Consider the following 13,866-nt stretch of genomic DNA (forward strand, 5'->3'; position numbering starts at 1 on the left):
AAAAAAAAAGAAAAAGAAAAAGACCAAATGCTGCTTGGATAAGTTCTAGTTACTTTATTTTCTTTATTTTATCTTTTTAAAGATTTTATTTATTTATTTGACAGAGAGAAAGAGAGCATGTGCACAAGCAAGGGGAACAGCAGGCAGAGGGAGAAGGGAGGGAGAAGCAGGCTCCCTGCTGGACAGAGAGCCCCATGTGGCGCTCGATCCTAGGACCCTTGGATCATGACCTGAGGCGAAGGCAGACACTTAACCCACTGAGACACCCAGAGCCCCAAGTTCTAGTTATTTTTACAAAACTGGTCTCCTCATTACTAAATGTTTGCGTATCTTCTCTCAATTCATATTCCTTGCGCTATTATTGTTATTCTAATCAGTTCCGATGACACTATAGAGGGTTTCCAAATATTTTTGACAATTTTTTTTAAGATTTTATTTATTTATTTGACATGGAGAGAGAGATCACAAGTAGGCAGAAAGGCAGGCAGAGAGAGAGAGAGAGAGGAGGAAGCAGGCTCCCCACTGAGCAGAGAGCCCAACGCAGGGCCCGATCCCAGGACCCTGGGATCATGACCTGAGCCGAAAGCAGAGGCTTTAACCCACTGAGCCACCCAGGTGCCCCCAATTTTTGACAATTTTTAAAAGACTAACTCTTTGAAGATCCATAAAATTCCATCTTGCAGACGATATAATAATTGACACTCAGGACCAGTCCTACCACATGGCTGATCATCCGCTCATCCACACATTGTTGAATGTCTACTATGTATCAAGTTTTATGTTGGAAACTAGGGATAGAGCAATCAACCAGCCAGAGGACAGATGGTTCCTGCCCTCAATGAACTTAGAGTGTGGTGGGGAGACAGTAACTGCAACTTATGGTTAAGAGCTTAGAAGGAACCCTACAGTGTGTTATGAGACTACTTGAATCTAATAAATGTTGCAATTTTTTTCTGGGAAGAGGCTCATCCTTAAAACTGAAAGCACATTGCAATGCCTCTCCCAATCTTCTGAAAGAGTAACACCAAGAGGGAGTTAGTGGTGGAGGCATACAAGGTGTTTTTGTTTTGTTTTTGTACTTATTTCCAATAATAACTCAGGAATCCGAAACTATCCTGGAAAATTATTTCATCCTGGAAGCTGATACTGGTCTCTTCTTCCCTTTCAATGTTGAGAGGAGGGAAGTATTTACAAAGACTTATGTACAAACAAGGCTTGTGTGTAACAGCAGAAAGCTGGAAAGAACCTAAATGGGCCTCACTAAGAGAGTGCTTCGATGGAACTATGGCGAGAACATTCTACGCTCTTCAAGAACACGGATGGAGTCAGAGAAGGACAAATACCCTACAATCTGATCATTCATATGTGCAGTTTAAGAAACACAGACACAAGGAGACAAACAAAAAAGACACTCTTAAATACAGAGGACAAACTGGAGGCTGCCAGAGGTGGGGTGGGTGAGGGGACGGGTGAAGGGGTGAGTAACGGATGCAAGTGCTGAATCCTTACAGCGTTCACCGGAGACAACACGCCACTGCAAGTTAATCACACTTCAGTTAGAAAAACAGCCAGTAATGCCCATGTCCTAACATGGAAGGCTCTCCAAAACACCCCAAGTGGGAAAAAGCAAACCATTAAGTTTGACTCGGTTTGTTTTCTAAAAGAACATGTATACATGGCATACTAACAAGCGAAAGGGAACGCTAAGGCTGTACCAAGCATCCCTAGTGGTTACCTCTGGCACAGGGCGAGGGAGGCTCGGGCACCATTTATCACAAGAACGTATTTAGGTACTATCTGCACAATAAAAATACCAGGGTAAAAAAGAAAAAAAAAAAAACTCACAAAAATTAACCCAGAAAAACCGTACCCTTCAGTAGCCTCTCCCGAGGGCAGGAAACACAAAGGAACTGGAAGCAGCTGCGGAAGCAGTTGCAGTTGTCACCTGTTCTTTGGCTTCGGGGGAGTGGGAGGGAGGGAGAGGGAGACTGGCTAACCACTACCCTGTAAAACTAACTGTGGAGCCAAGAACTGTGGGCGCTTGCCAAGGAGGTGGGGGGCTGCAGGGAGCAAAGGCTCCCAGGGCAAGACAAAACACCCTTTCCCAGGGGTCTGCCGGCTGTGCCACTGCTCGTTCCGTCCAGCCACTCTGGCTCCGGGCAAGAAGCATCCTGGCAGAAGACAGGGGCTCTCCTCTTCCAGGGCCTCCTGACATGCCAGGTCAGGGCAGCAGAGAAGCAAAGCCGTCCCTCAGAAGGAAACCATCGGCATCAGAACCTGAACAGTCCTGAGCTAAGGCACGGCCGACCCTGCCAAAGACTCCCAGAACATGAATCCCACTCATGTTGAAAGGCAGCACACTTAGGGCATCTGTTTCTTCAATATTGGATAAATCTGCTTAAAGTCTTGGAGCTTAAAGGCCATGCAGTCTACCCATGCTGCTATTCTCCTTTGTTTGTTTGTATTTTAAGTAGGCTTCACTCCCAGCGTGGAGCCCAACGCGGGGTTCAAACTCACAACCGTGAGATGGAGAGCCGAGCTTCACGGACTGAGCCAGCCAGGCACCCCTATTTATGCTTGTTTTCTAAACAGAGTTGCCCCCCACCTATCTCCTCACCTCTCCCTGGCGGCAGGTATATGCAAATGAGGGTCCTTCCGTGGCACCGAACTTTGTCCCCCTCCCACACTGGCAACACACATGTGTTCTTCGAGCCACAGGGAATGACGGTCACTGCCCTACATAGTAGAGCCCTTCAGCACTACAAACACAGCTCCCTCCTCATCACAAAGACTGCAAAAGGGAATCTGAGGTACTTGGAATATAACCTGCCCTTGTAAGTCACGTGGGGCAGCTTGGCTCCCTCCCATGATGACTGGTATTCGAGAATGCTATTATTGGGAGGAGATGGCAGGAAGGAATCCATGACTGGACATGACTTGTGTTCTTAAATGACACGGGTAGCCCAGCGACTGGGAAGTGTCCCTCTCCATACCAGGAACCCCTGCATCTAGCTGGTGAATTCCAGGCACTGGGTGGGACCTGGCAACCTTAGCATCTAGACCTGGCTTCCCGTCTTCCATGCTTCCCCTTGCCCGCAACGCCCCTGCTCCCTCTGAGCCCAGCCACAGTCCAGGGGACGACTCCAGAGAGTCCTTAATGGGCTCCAGCATTTCCTTTGCTATGTTTTTATTGAGCACTTGTTGTGAACAAGACATGAGGCAAGGCGAGGGGTGAGCAAAAGGGGGGGCTGGTAAAACAGAGCGTCAGTTCCCCCTTCTCTGGCTCCCATCCCAGTCTTGCCAGTCCAGTCATGAGGACACCAAAACTTAAAACTCCCTTGTTTTTTTCTCCATACCCAACTTGCCCACTGGGGATCTGGGGCTGGAGTGTTTGAGGCAAGCTGAGCAGAAGTATCAGGCCTCACCAGACCAGACCATATTTTAATTCTTACATCATTTCAACGGTCAGGAGCTATTGCTCCAAAAGCCTTCCAAACACTCCCAGCAACAACTCAAGGCTTAGAAAAGTCCCCTCAGTGACTCCTTCCAGAATGTTTCTGCTTGTAATTCTCCCCATCGCAGGGCAGTCAGGATCAACAAGCAGTCCCAGCCCCAGGCTGCTGCAAAGGCTATCAGAGTTGCTTTGAACTTGACTGCGGGCACCACACCCTCTCTGGTCTTCTGCACCCCATCATTTCTACGATGACCCACAACCTGCCAGCAGACAGCAAGGCAGAGCCCCTTTTGCTCCCCACCCCCGCAGCAATCCTCCCGAGTGCTGGCAGCCCCACACCAGCGCCCACCACGCCAGGCCACATCTGCTGCTGCAGGGAGGGGCGGGGGGGCAAAATCTCTGTGGCATGGGCTCTGCCTGCAGCCCCCATCCCTCCATACCAGCACCCAGGAGGGCCTAAATAACAGTCCTTCACTGTCCCACCTGTGAGTCTCTGTGGCCTGGACAGGGTCTGTCCCTCTTTCCTGAGAGAAGCCCAGTGGGCTGAACTAGTGGGAAAACGGGCTAAAGACCAAGGAGAAGACTTTAATATAAACCCCAGTCGGTTTTATCGCGAGGTCTCTCTCCAATCTTCCACACTCTGCTTCCATACACGTGTACTTTTTTAATTCCAAAAAGTCTGTGCAAATTTTCAGATTTGGTAGAACTCTTTCTTTAAAAGAAAAATGTTTCCTTAAAGTAAAAATTGTCACCCATTTACGACTTGGATCCTATTTTATAGACTACTGGGTTCATGAAAAGTTCAGTTTTCAGAAACTGGAAAACAAAAAGTTATTTTAGGCTTAAGAGGATATCATATCACAATCAACACATTTTGATGTATACCAGGATATCAATGTCAGAGGAAGAGAGGAAAATTGGTATCTGTAGCCACAAAAGGTGATTTTCACATTTTCTATACACAGCGATGGAAAAGCAGTGAGATTTACTGCACCCTCTTCCCTAGCAGCACCTCTGGACTGACCTGACTCCCTTTTTTCCTTTCCCCAACGTGACCATGCCTGCTCCTAAAGCCCCACAGCCACATGGCATCCCATGCCCTGCTGCTTTGGCTCGCACTGCATCATATATCTGGAACCCTTTTTCAGAGTTCCCTTCGAACTCTTCCTCTGCTAGTGACCGTTACCCCGAGTCAGAAGCCACCCCTCCCTCTGCTTTCCATGGCACCCAGCTGTACACCTGACACAGCCCAGATGCCACGAGTCCTGTAAGAGGAGATTATGACTATCTTTTCTGCTCAACCATCTTCCCAGGGGCAGGTTCTCTGTCCTATAAGGGTCTGATGTCCTCTGCCAAGAACAGCCATCGTGCACACCAGGCTCAACAAACGTCGATGATGCCAAAACCTACCACCTCTCGTTCACGTGACAAGCCTTACAGAAGGGCTTCCATGTGCCGTACTAGACACCAGCTTCTAGGGAGCAACAGAATACGGAGTAACTCATAAGCAAGGGAGCCACGTAAACAAGTTATAATGCAACGTGCAAAGTGCAACCTGGAAAGAATATTCGAGGCACCAGCAAGGTGGGGAGGACTTCTCATGAGGGAGGAGGAAGCCAGGTTTTAAGTGTGCAGGCCTGTCTCACACGTGCTTGGGGCCAGTGATCCTGACTAAAGTGGTGGGGGACAGCTCCACTGAATCACTCCCCTCTCTCTTTGTTGTTACTGTTCTCCTTCAGCGCCACTGCTTGTTCTTGCTTTCACCCAAAAGCTGACACTGCACAAAGTTCAATGCTGCCTGACATGACTCCTTGCATGAATTTATGTACCTCTCTTCTCCCTACTCTCTCTCTTTCTGGCACTATCTAATAAGCGCTCCACCTAATAGGTGTTCCCCAGAGCAGCTGGGATCCCCCGTGCCTGCCCTCCCTGCAGAAGCCCGTGAGAATACGGGGAGTCGGCTTCACAGTCCCCGCCAACCCTCAGTGGCTGGGCGCTCGGAGCCTGACACTGTCTTGTCACTGAACCACGTGCTGCTGGACATCACCGGTCAGCACGTCTGTCCGAGCCCCCAAATGGGGGGTAAACTCTTGCAAGGCAGGAAGAAGACTATGCCTGGACCTCCTCCTGTGTCCCACTCAACACACAGCAGTGCTCTGCACCTAGCATAAGCTCAGATTGCTGCTGGATAAACCGACTCCCAATCCCAACCGAACGCCCCTCTGGCAGCCCATCAACCTGATCGTGTTGAGAGGGCTTCTGCCCCCGGAATGCCCCTATTACGCGGGTGGACATTAAGCTTGATCACAGGAGGTAACCAACTCCCTCCTCCTGGCATCAGAGGCCCAAGACCGCTGCCTCTCCACAATGGGGACCATGCCTCATTTGCTCTTGGGTCCTCAGTGCCTAGCACAGGCTCCAGCCCACAGCTGGTCTTCAAAGAACATTTGCAGAAGGAGAGACTATCTCCAGGACCCCAGCTACTTGGTGGTTTTCCTTTCTACCAGAAGTCCCAACTCCTTGCCAGCTGGAAGGCGGGAGGAAAAACTGCATGACTCTGCCTGCCCAAAGACCAAAAAAAAACCCCCAATCACTTGTTTTCCACAAGGAATTTGGCAACTTCCTGCCAAGTGGAACAATTTAGTGCTGTAGATCACAAAATCAAGCTCACCATAAGCCGTTTCTAACCAACTCCTCCTGCAACTTCAGAAGTCCCATCAAAATACCACCATTCTCAGGGCACTTGGGTGGCTCAGGCCTCAGGCTCTTGATTTCAGCTCGGGTGGTGATCTCAGGCTCCGCACTCAGCGTGGTGGGGGTCTGCTGGAGAGTCTCTCTTCTTCTCCCTCTGCTTCTCCCCTCTGCAGGCACCACCATTTTCCAGTCACTCAGGTCTGCAGCCTTTCCAACAACTCTGGTCAATATCTGCCCTTCTTGACCTATTAAAAACTAGGTACCCAAAGGCTGCTTATTGCTCCTTGATCTCTTAGAAATCATCCTCTCCCATCCTTCCCCTTCAAATCTTGGCCCCCACGTATGCATAAGACCTTATTTAATGCCCCATCATCTGGCATCTGGCCTCCCTAGTTCCACTTCCCTCCTTGACCCTAGACCCTACATGTTACCATCAGGTTTATTAAGCACTGCTTTCAACAGGTCCATCCTCTGCTCAAACAATAACTTCGCACTCTGAAAATCATCAAGTCTGTACTCCTCTGTTCTAAAAGACTAGACCATAGTCATGCTCCTATCCCAAGAACCGTGACTAACTCTCCTGCCTCAGCAGGGACAGTCACCGTATCTCTCCTTCCAGGAACATGTAACATTCTGTGAAATCTCAAAATCTTAGCAAAGGTCTCACCTTTGCTTATCCAAATCCCACCTGTGCTCCAGGGCTCAGGACCAGTACAACTTCTCATAGAAGCGCTCCCCAAGGTCCATTGCCACCCACCTCTCTTCTCTCCTACTGAACAGGCTATAACTGTCCCGTTGACTCAAAAGCATCCTCTCCTGTGGGGTAAGTCAGAACAGCTGATGAGATAGACCAGTCTTATTAGCCATGTGATCCTACCCCAAACACTTTCGCACCTCAGAAGTGTTATTATGAGTAAAGGATAGTCTACATGATGGGAACTTGTTCATCCCACGTTCGTAACAACACCATCCGGGTGGAGGATTCTGGTATTATCCCTCTAATACCTGCCAGGTGCAGTCATTTCCCAGCGCTCATGACCCCGCAGAGCTGAAGTCTCAACCAGTATCAAAGTGAGGTAATGAAGGGAGAACACACATTTCATGGAGTACTTTTCTGCACATCCTCCATTCAGCCACTCAGGAACTTCTCTGCTCCAAATTTCGAGGTAATTACACAAATGCAAGGGTGAGAGGGAAGGGGGGACCGTTGTTTTCGACAAATCTGATGGCAAGGGCGCTGGTTCTAAGAGCCGGACATGAACGCTAAGCCACACTCAGGATCAGTGGGGAAGCAGGCAGAAGAACTGAGCAGTAGGGAAGCAAACAGGATCCACAGGGATATAAAACGAACCACGTGGGCAAAGAATACACATACGGCTGGGGCTTCCTTTCTTCCCAACGTTCACGCCCATCGCAGCCTGAGAGGGCTTCCAGGGGCGCGCAATAGAATCTCTTCCCACCAGACCTGGGCTCCTCGGATAACGCCCGCTCGCGCCGCCCGGCCCCACCCCGCCCCTCCGGCACCGGCCTTACCGATCGAGATTTCCTGCGCGAAGGCCAGCGAGATGAGCAGCAGGGGCAGACCCACGGCGATGCACGTGACCATCTTATCCACTGCCAGCTCCAGTCGAAGCCCCTTGAACTTGGGCTCCGAGGGCTCCTTCAGCAAGAAGTCGGAGAACACGTACTCGGTGGCCAGGTGGGCGATAGCCATGGCTGCGGCGCGCCGGGGTCAGCCCGACAGGCTCTGGAGGGCAGGCCCGGGTACCGCGCCTTCGCCGTCACCTGCCGCGCCCGCGGCTTTCGCTTTCCCTTTCCCGGTTCCCCGGTTGCTCACACATCCCCTCCCCGACCCCCAGCCTTTGTGTGTCGGGGCTCCCGGCTCCAGACGAGTGCGCCCGGGCGCAGGAGCTCTCGCGCTCGCTCGTCCGCCGCCGGCCCGCCCCCGCGCGCTCGCCCAGTACGGGTTCCCGGCTGCGCGCGCCGCTCGCCGCCTCGCCCGCATCCGCAGGCGCGAGAGGCAGGCGCTCCGGCGACCCCTCCGCCCCGCCCCAGGGCCCGAAGCCGCCCCCCGGCGCCGCCCCGCCCCGCCCGCGCTCCGCTCGCCCCGCTGCTCTCTTCCGGGACCCTGGGCGAGCCCGAGAGCCCGGGCGCGTGGAGTTGCCGGAAACCGCGGTGACGCGGGCGGGGTGGGCGCCGCCCCGTGCGGGGTCCCTGGGATCCGCCTCCGCAGAAGCATCTTCGCACTGAGCAGTACCTCCAAATTGCTGGCGCCCCTCTCGGCCTCAGCCTTCCCCGTTCCTAGCCCGGGATTTTTGCTAATCATTTCTGAAAGCGGCTTTTCACCCTGTGGACTGGACGGTACCCCTTGACGCTCCGCTAACAACTCTGTACGGTGGAACCAGCTTAAAAGGAGCTGCAAACGCTTCAAAGGGCAATGGCCGCCATAAAAGCCAGTTCAAGGGTGTTGAAGAGGGGACTCTGGACCCTTCCGGGGAGCTTGTGCGAGTGGAGGCGCAGGTCTGTGGGGAGCTCTGCGTGCGCCAGAGTCTCACACTTCGATGATCGCTGCCCCAGTCTGCGCTTTTCCTCCAGCGCTCGTGGGCCGAGCCTTGATGCGGGAGCCGGCCCCCGGCTGTCTGCCGGTGGGTGGGCTTAGGGGCTGCCGACAACTGCTTCTGAACCCTTTACAGGAAGTGGAGAAACAGGAGGAGATGCTCTAGCCCACAATCTTTGCAGCTGACGGGACCTTTAAACTGGAGGCTGCTTGGGCTGGGCTGCCTACTCTGCCCTTTGTTGCTGGGCGGGCGCAGGCTAACCTCCCCGTCTGCCCTCAGGTCCCTCAGGCTTAGCTCCATCTTGACCTGTTCTCTGAACGCTCATCCAGCAGTTTACACAGCTCTGCACTGGGATGGCTCACAGGACTTTGGACTCACAATGGCTGGGACTGCAGCCGTCTTCCCCTCCAGCTGAACTCCTGTCTTCCCTATCTGGTTGAATGCACTACCATCCACCCATCCACCCAGCACTATCTTTACTGCTTCCATTTCTCCCAGCTGCCACAGCCAATTTCCAAATTCGCTTGCTCCTCTCTCCTAATATACAAAATGTGATGTTGATCAGATTACATTAATATTAATACAGTAATAATAATAATGAAAATTTAGTTTATTCGTATCTCCTTAATGTTTACCTTGTATCCTTTTTTTTCCCTAGGATCCCATCTAAGGATGCCACACTGTGTTTAGCTGTCACATCTCCTTAGTTCCTCTTAGCTGTTTTTCGTCCTCTTAGACTTATTTTTTATGACATTACTTTTTAAAAAAAAAAATTAATTGTAAAGTGCATTTAGGGATTGAATAATACATGCTCTTCCCCCACCCGACCCTTGCTCCAGTGTCATTTATTAGAAGGAAGCCAAAGCAGCTGCGGACCTCACAGCAAGCATCCCAGAATCTGTTTGTTTTGTTTTAGACCCTTGACATTTGAATAGGAGACTTTTTGCAACCGAAATAGTCAAAGTCAGACTAGTCCAGCCCACTACACCATCTGTTCTGCTTATATATTCAATCAAGTAATATTTGCTGAACAACCATATGTATCTGCACTGTGGTCTGGGCTGGGGATGCAGTAATGAGCAAAAAAAAGTCAGGGGTCTTTGCTTCCATGAAGCCTACATTGCAGTCAAAGAGGCAGAAGAAAATAAAACTAACAGAAAGATAAAATGGTCATGTCTTATGATAAGCACTACAAAGGAAAACAGTGACTCTGGGAAATAACAGAGGAAAGACTGGGGAGCTCAAAGATGGCCAAGAAAGGTAGATAGAGGGATGAGAGTGCTGGAGAGGAAGAGTACTCCAGGCACAGAAAGCAGTGTGTGCAAAGGTCCTGAGGCAGAAAAGAACTAGCAGGACACAAGAACTGATCAAAGCTAGAGCAGGGAAGAGTTGAAGATCAAGTTGGAGAGGTATGCATTGGCCAAATCAGGCTGGGTCCCAGACCAAGGTAAACAATTTGGATATAATTAAAAGTGAAACGGATGAAATAACATATGGAGAGGGCTGTAAAAAATGACCACAAACTTGATGGCTCTCATGTATTCTCTAACAGTTCTGGAGCTCTTAAATCCAAAATCATATTCACTGGAGTACAAGATGCCGGCTGGGCCAAGCTCCCTCTGAAGGCTCTGGATGAGAATCTGTTCCCTTGCTTTTCCCAGGGTTTACAGCAGCATTTCTTGGCTTGTGGCCCCTTCCTCCAACTCCAAAGCCATGGCACAGTGTCCTTCTTCAGTTGTCACATGGCCTTCTTCCATAGACAAACGTCCCTCTGCCTCTCTTAGAAGGGTGCTGTTGACTTTTATTTATACAACCTGAGTAGTCTGTCTCAGGATCCTTCACTTCACTGCATAGTCCTTTTTGCCATATAAAATAGCACAGGTTCAAGGATGAACCCTCAAAAATCTTTGGGGGACATTATTAAGCCTAACCCTGAGGGCAAAAGAGAGAAGACGGCCCAGTGGCAAGCCCTGAGGCATGCCAACACTTAAGTTAGATGGGAGAGAAGGAATTAACAAGAGACTGAGAAGGGAGAGCTGAAGGAAGAAGGAAGGCTGGCAAGGGGTCCTGGTGATGAGCCAGGGGACCATGGGGTATTTTTGAAAGAAGGAGCCATCAGTTGTTATGGACAGGTTGAGTGAGATCAAGGTGAGGAAGCTATTAGAAATGGCCTCGTGGTTGTTGATTTTGACAATAGCAGAATGTGAGGTGGGAGCAAGTCACACTGAGTTGGAAGTCACTGGAATGGGTTGAGGAATTCATGAGGTGAGGTGGTACAGGCAAAAAGTTCCGCTATGAAGGGAACAGAGAAACTGGGTTAGAGAGGGTTATGAAATTAAGGAGAGCAGCCCTCTGTCTTTTAATAGTGGGTGCTGCCAATGACTTCATGCAGTAGAAAAAGCTGAACTCTGAGGGAATGAAGTTCTTGAAAGAGCAAGAAGGTATAAGTCCAGAGCTAAGGAAGAGACCTGCCCTGGTAAGAGCAGGGATACTTCTTCATTGTTACTGGAGATGTATCTAATTGTAATTGATTTTCTCAAGGACTGAGGCAGAGGAAGAAGTATGGTACATTTGAGGAAACAATGTTTGAGGATAGTCGTATTCTTTGGGAGACATATTGTTATTCTGTTTCATTTCCCTTAGCAGGTATAACAAGGATAATTGCTGAGTATCTGAAAGACTATTCTCCTTTAACCAACCCTGCCCTACTTCTAATGATCAGGTAATAGTAAAAAAAGAAAGAAAAAAGCAAGTAGCCATCTCATAATCTGTGAAACTTTATTAAAAAGAGAAATGGTGTGTAATCAAACTACTTTATGGCTTCATTTTCATTAAAAAAATAGACTAAGAGAAAAGGGGAAAAAACTAAATAATTTGTTATTTAGGTGAGTTATAAATAAGGCATTCAATATAATTATCACTATGAAATTATACAGCCTACACATGTATGAAAACCGTAGAACACATACTACAAAATCACATTGTCAGTGGTTAGCAGGCTGGAATTCAGAATCCTTTGGGTACACTGTTGGATATGACGTTCAAGCCAACTAAGAACAGAACTATTAGCATCCGCATCCTGTTTCATGTAAGACTATAACTTCTATCAAATTACCCATTTTCCCTCACCAAGATGAAGATGAGAAAGTAGGAAAGGTCCCTCCACCAGAGTATTTTTTTAGGATCTACTTGTTCATCTGGACAGCCAAATGATCTGCTAAGGCAAATGTACTGATATCATTCATTTGGCATTGACATTGGCATCGCAGGGCATCTGGCTCTGAGTTAAGGGCAATTTCTCAGTCTAGTAATAAGCAAAGTTGCTTTTATCAATCTTAACCTAACGTTTAGGCATGTATACAGAGAGTGTGGATCACCTTGTAATGGGTTGAGTTTAATTTTCTTGTAATTTATTTTTGCATTTGAGCCTTGAAAACTGTAATGCATGTCTTCAAAACCAATTTAATGATTTAAAACCTTATAACTGGGACTCTCTTTTTTTCTAGCCTTTTCTTTTCTGGTTTTTTTTTTTCCTCCTCCCCCAAAGGGCTGTCTTTAAGAGGCATGGAATCAAGAATTTTGTGAGAGTTCTTCTCCCCACCAGTCAGCTGCACTGATGACTTCCTCCTGGTGTTGCCCACATGGTGAGACTGTTTTTATTTCCTAGAAGATGTAGACTTTGAAAGATCCACTAGGTGAATAAAAAAATCAGACTCAAGGCTCAAGTCCAGATTCGCCTTCTGTAAAGCTTCCCTCCCACGCAGGAGCTCCCACTAAACTTTAGGAAGCCTCTGCTTCACAGTGGGAGATCCTATGCTTCTCTTGTAGAACTTCTGGCCTTCCACATTCTGAAATACAAAACAAATTCTCTGGATGATTTTTTGGGGGGGGGCAAAAAAACCTGTTGCCATGGAAACTTTGTAAAAACATATGACTCGAGTTGTAAACATCAAAGTATCTCTGCAGGTTTGCATAAAAACAGCAGCAATTTTTTTTTTAAATGCTGATAACTTTGCCTTCTGTAGCAAACAGAGCACAGGCTATTTATATTAAAGTGGAAAAGGCCAGGAGATCTGGCTAAGGCCTCCAAAAGCTTCATTTGGTCAAATTCTATCAGCAGATAGTGGTTTAGACATTTTCATGAACTCCTCAAGAAGTTATTTTCCCTGAAATGACTAAGGGAAATATCTTATGTAACATTATATAGTGTTGAAAAATCAGTGCCATTCCACTTAGGTGCCTGAAGCAGTATAACTCCCAAAGTCGTCCATCTAGAAACTTGGATGGTTAGCTGAGGAAGCACCGTCTAATCTAAGAATTTAAAACAAAAAAAAAAAAAAAAAAGGAAAATAAAGCTATCTTTCAGAGGGTTGTCCCACTTCAGCAAATTCTTTCAGAGAACAGACTGTGTTTTCTCAGTCACACCTGTTCTTCTTTCTGTATTTTATACCTGAGGATTATTCACAGCCCATTAAAAAAATAAATAAGTAAAAGCAAATTGCTATGATTGTGTTCTGGAGGATCAAAGCCTGATCCAAGATATAATGTAAACCTGTCTTAATGAACGATGCCGTGTCCAGTTTCCCTGCTGAGGACGACCAGCTGGTTCACAGAGCATCCGTGGGGAGTGCACAGGACTGGACTTCCCGGTATGCGACCTGCTTCCTTGCCGACCGCAGTCTGAGGGAGAGAATCACTGTGGAGATCAGGAGGAGGAGTCCAAGGATGAAGAGGATGACCAAGGCTGCTTTGGCTCCCCTAGGACCCAGATTCTTGCCAAAGAAATAAAGCTGCTCCTTGCCAGGTTCTTCTGTGAAAAGAAAAGTGAGGTGTCAGTCCTCTGCCCTTCCCTAGAGAGTAAATGCTGACCATTGGCATGAGGGATTCAGGGAGGGTATCATTACCATTGGGGGGCACTGTGGCTGGGTGGGATGCTCCTCCAGATGGAGATTTCGTGGAGTAAGGGATCCTGTTGTCTGGATGAAGATGACAAAATTGATTGTTTTATAAACAACAAAAGTAGATTCTTTTCATGACATGAGTTATTTCAAGGGTTATGCCATTTTACCAAGGAGGACTTTATCCTGTTTGTATCTGCAGGGCTTTCTTAAGTTCTTACTATTTTACATACCTATACACACACTGTCCTTACCCCATCTA

General features: G+C 48.4%; 2 protein-coding genes across 4 annotated transcripts in view; both read right to left on the reverse strand.

The window, feature by feature from the left end:
• PANX1 (pannexin 1) overlaps positions 1–8,061 on the reverse strand; it is a 43,340-nt gene extending 35,279 nt beyond the window's left edge. For both annotated transcript variants that reach the window (XR_006385631.1, XM_044258301.1), the window contains exon 1: positions 7,682–8,061. Coding sequence is in view for 1 of the 2 variants with exons in the window: in XM_044258301.1 (XP_044114236.1) it covers positions 7,682–7,862 (181 nt within the window). In the remaining variant the exon portion in view is untranslated. The remainder of the gene's footprint in view (positions 1–7,681) is intronic.
• A 3,419-nt stretch (positions 8,062–11,480) lies between these two features.
• The window catches only part of HEPHL1 (hephaestin like 1), an 88,840-nt gene continuing 86,454 nt past the window's right edge, over positions 11,481–13,866 (reverse strand). For both annotated transcript variants that reach the window (XM_044258303.1, XM_044258302.1), the window contains 2 exons: positions 13,611–13,682; positions 11,481–13,516 (listed from right to left, as the gene is read on the reverse strand). In XM_044258303.1, coding sequence (XP_044114238.1) covers positions 13,314–13,516; positions 13,611–13,682 — 275 coding nt within the window. In that variant the 3' untranslated portion in view covers positions 11,481–13,313. The remainder of the gene's footprint in view (positions 13,517–13,610; positions 13,683–13,866) is intronic.

Source organism: Neovison vison, chromosome 7 (assembly GCF_020171115.1).
Source record: "Neovison vison isolate M4711 chromosome 7, ASM_NN_V1, whole genome shotgun sequence".
Classification (NCBI taxonomy): domain Eukaryota; kingdom Metazoa; phylum Chordata; class Mammalia; order Carnivora; family Mustelidae; genus Neogale; species Neogale vison.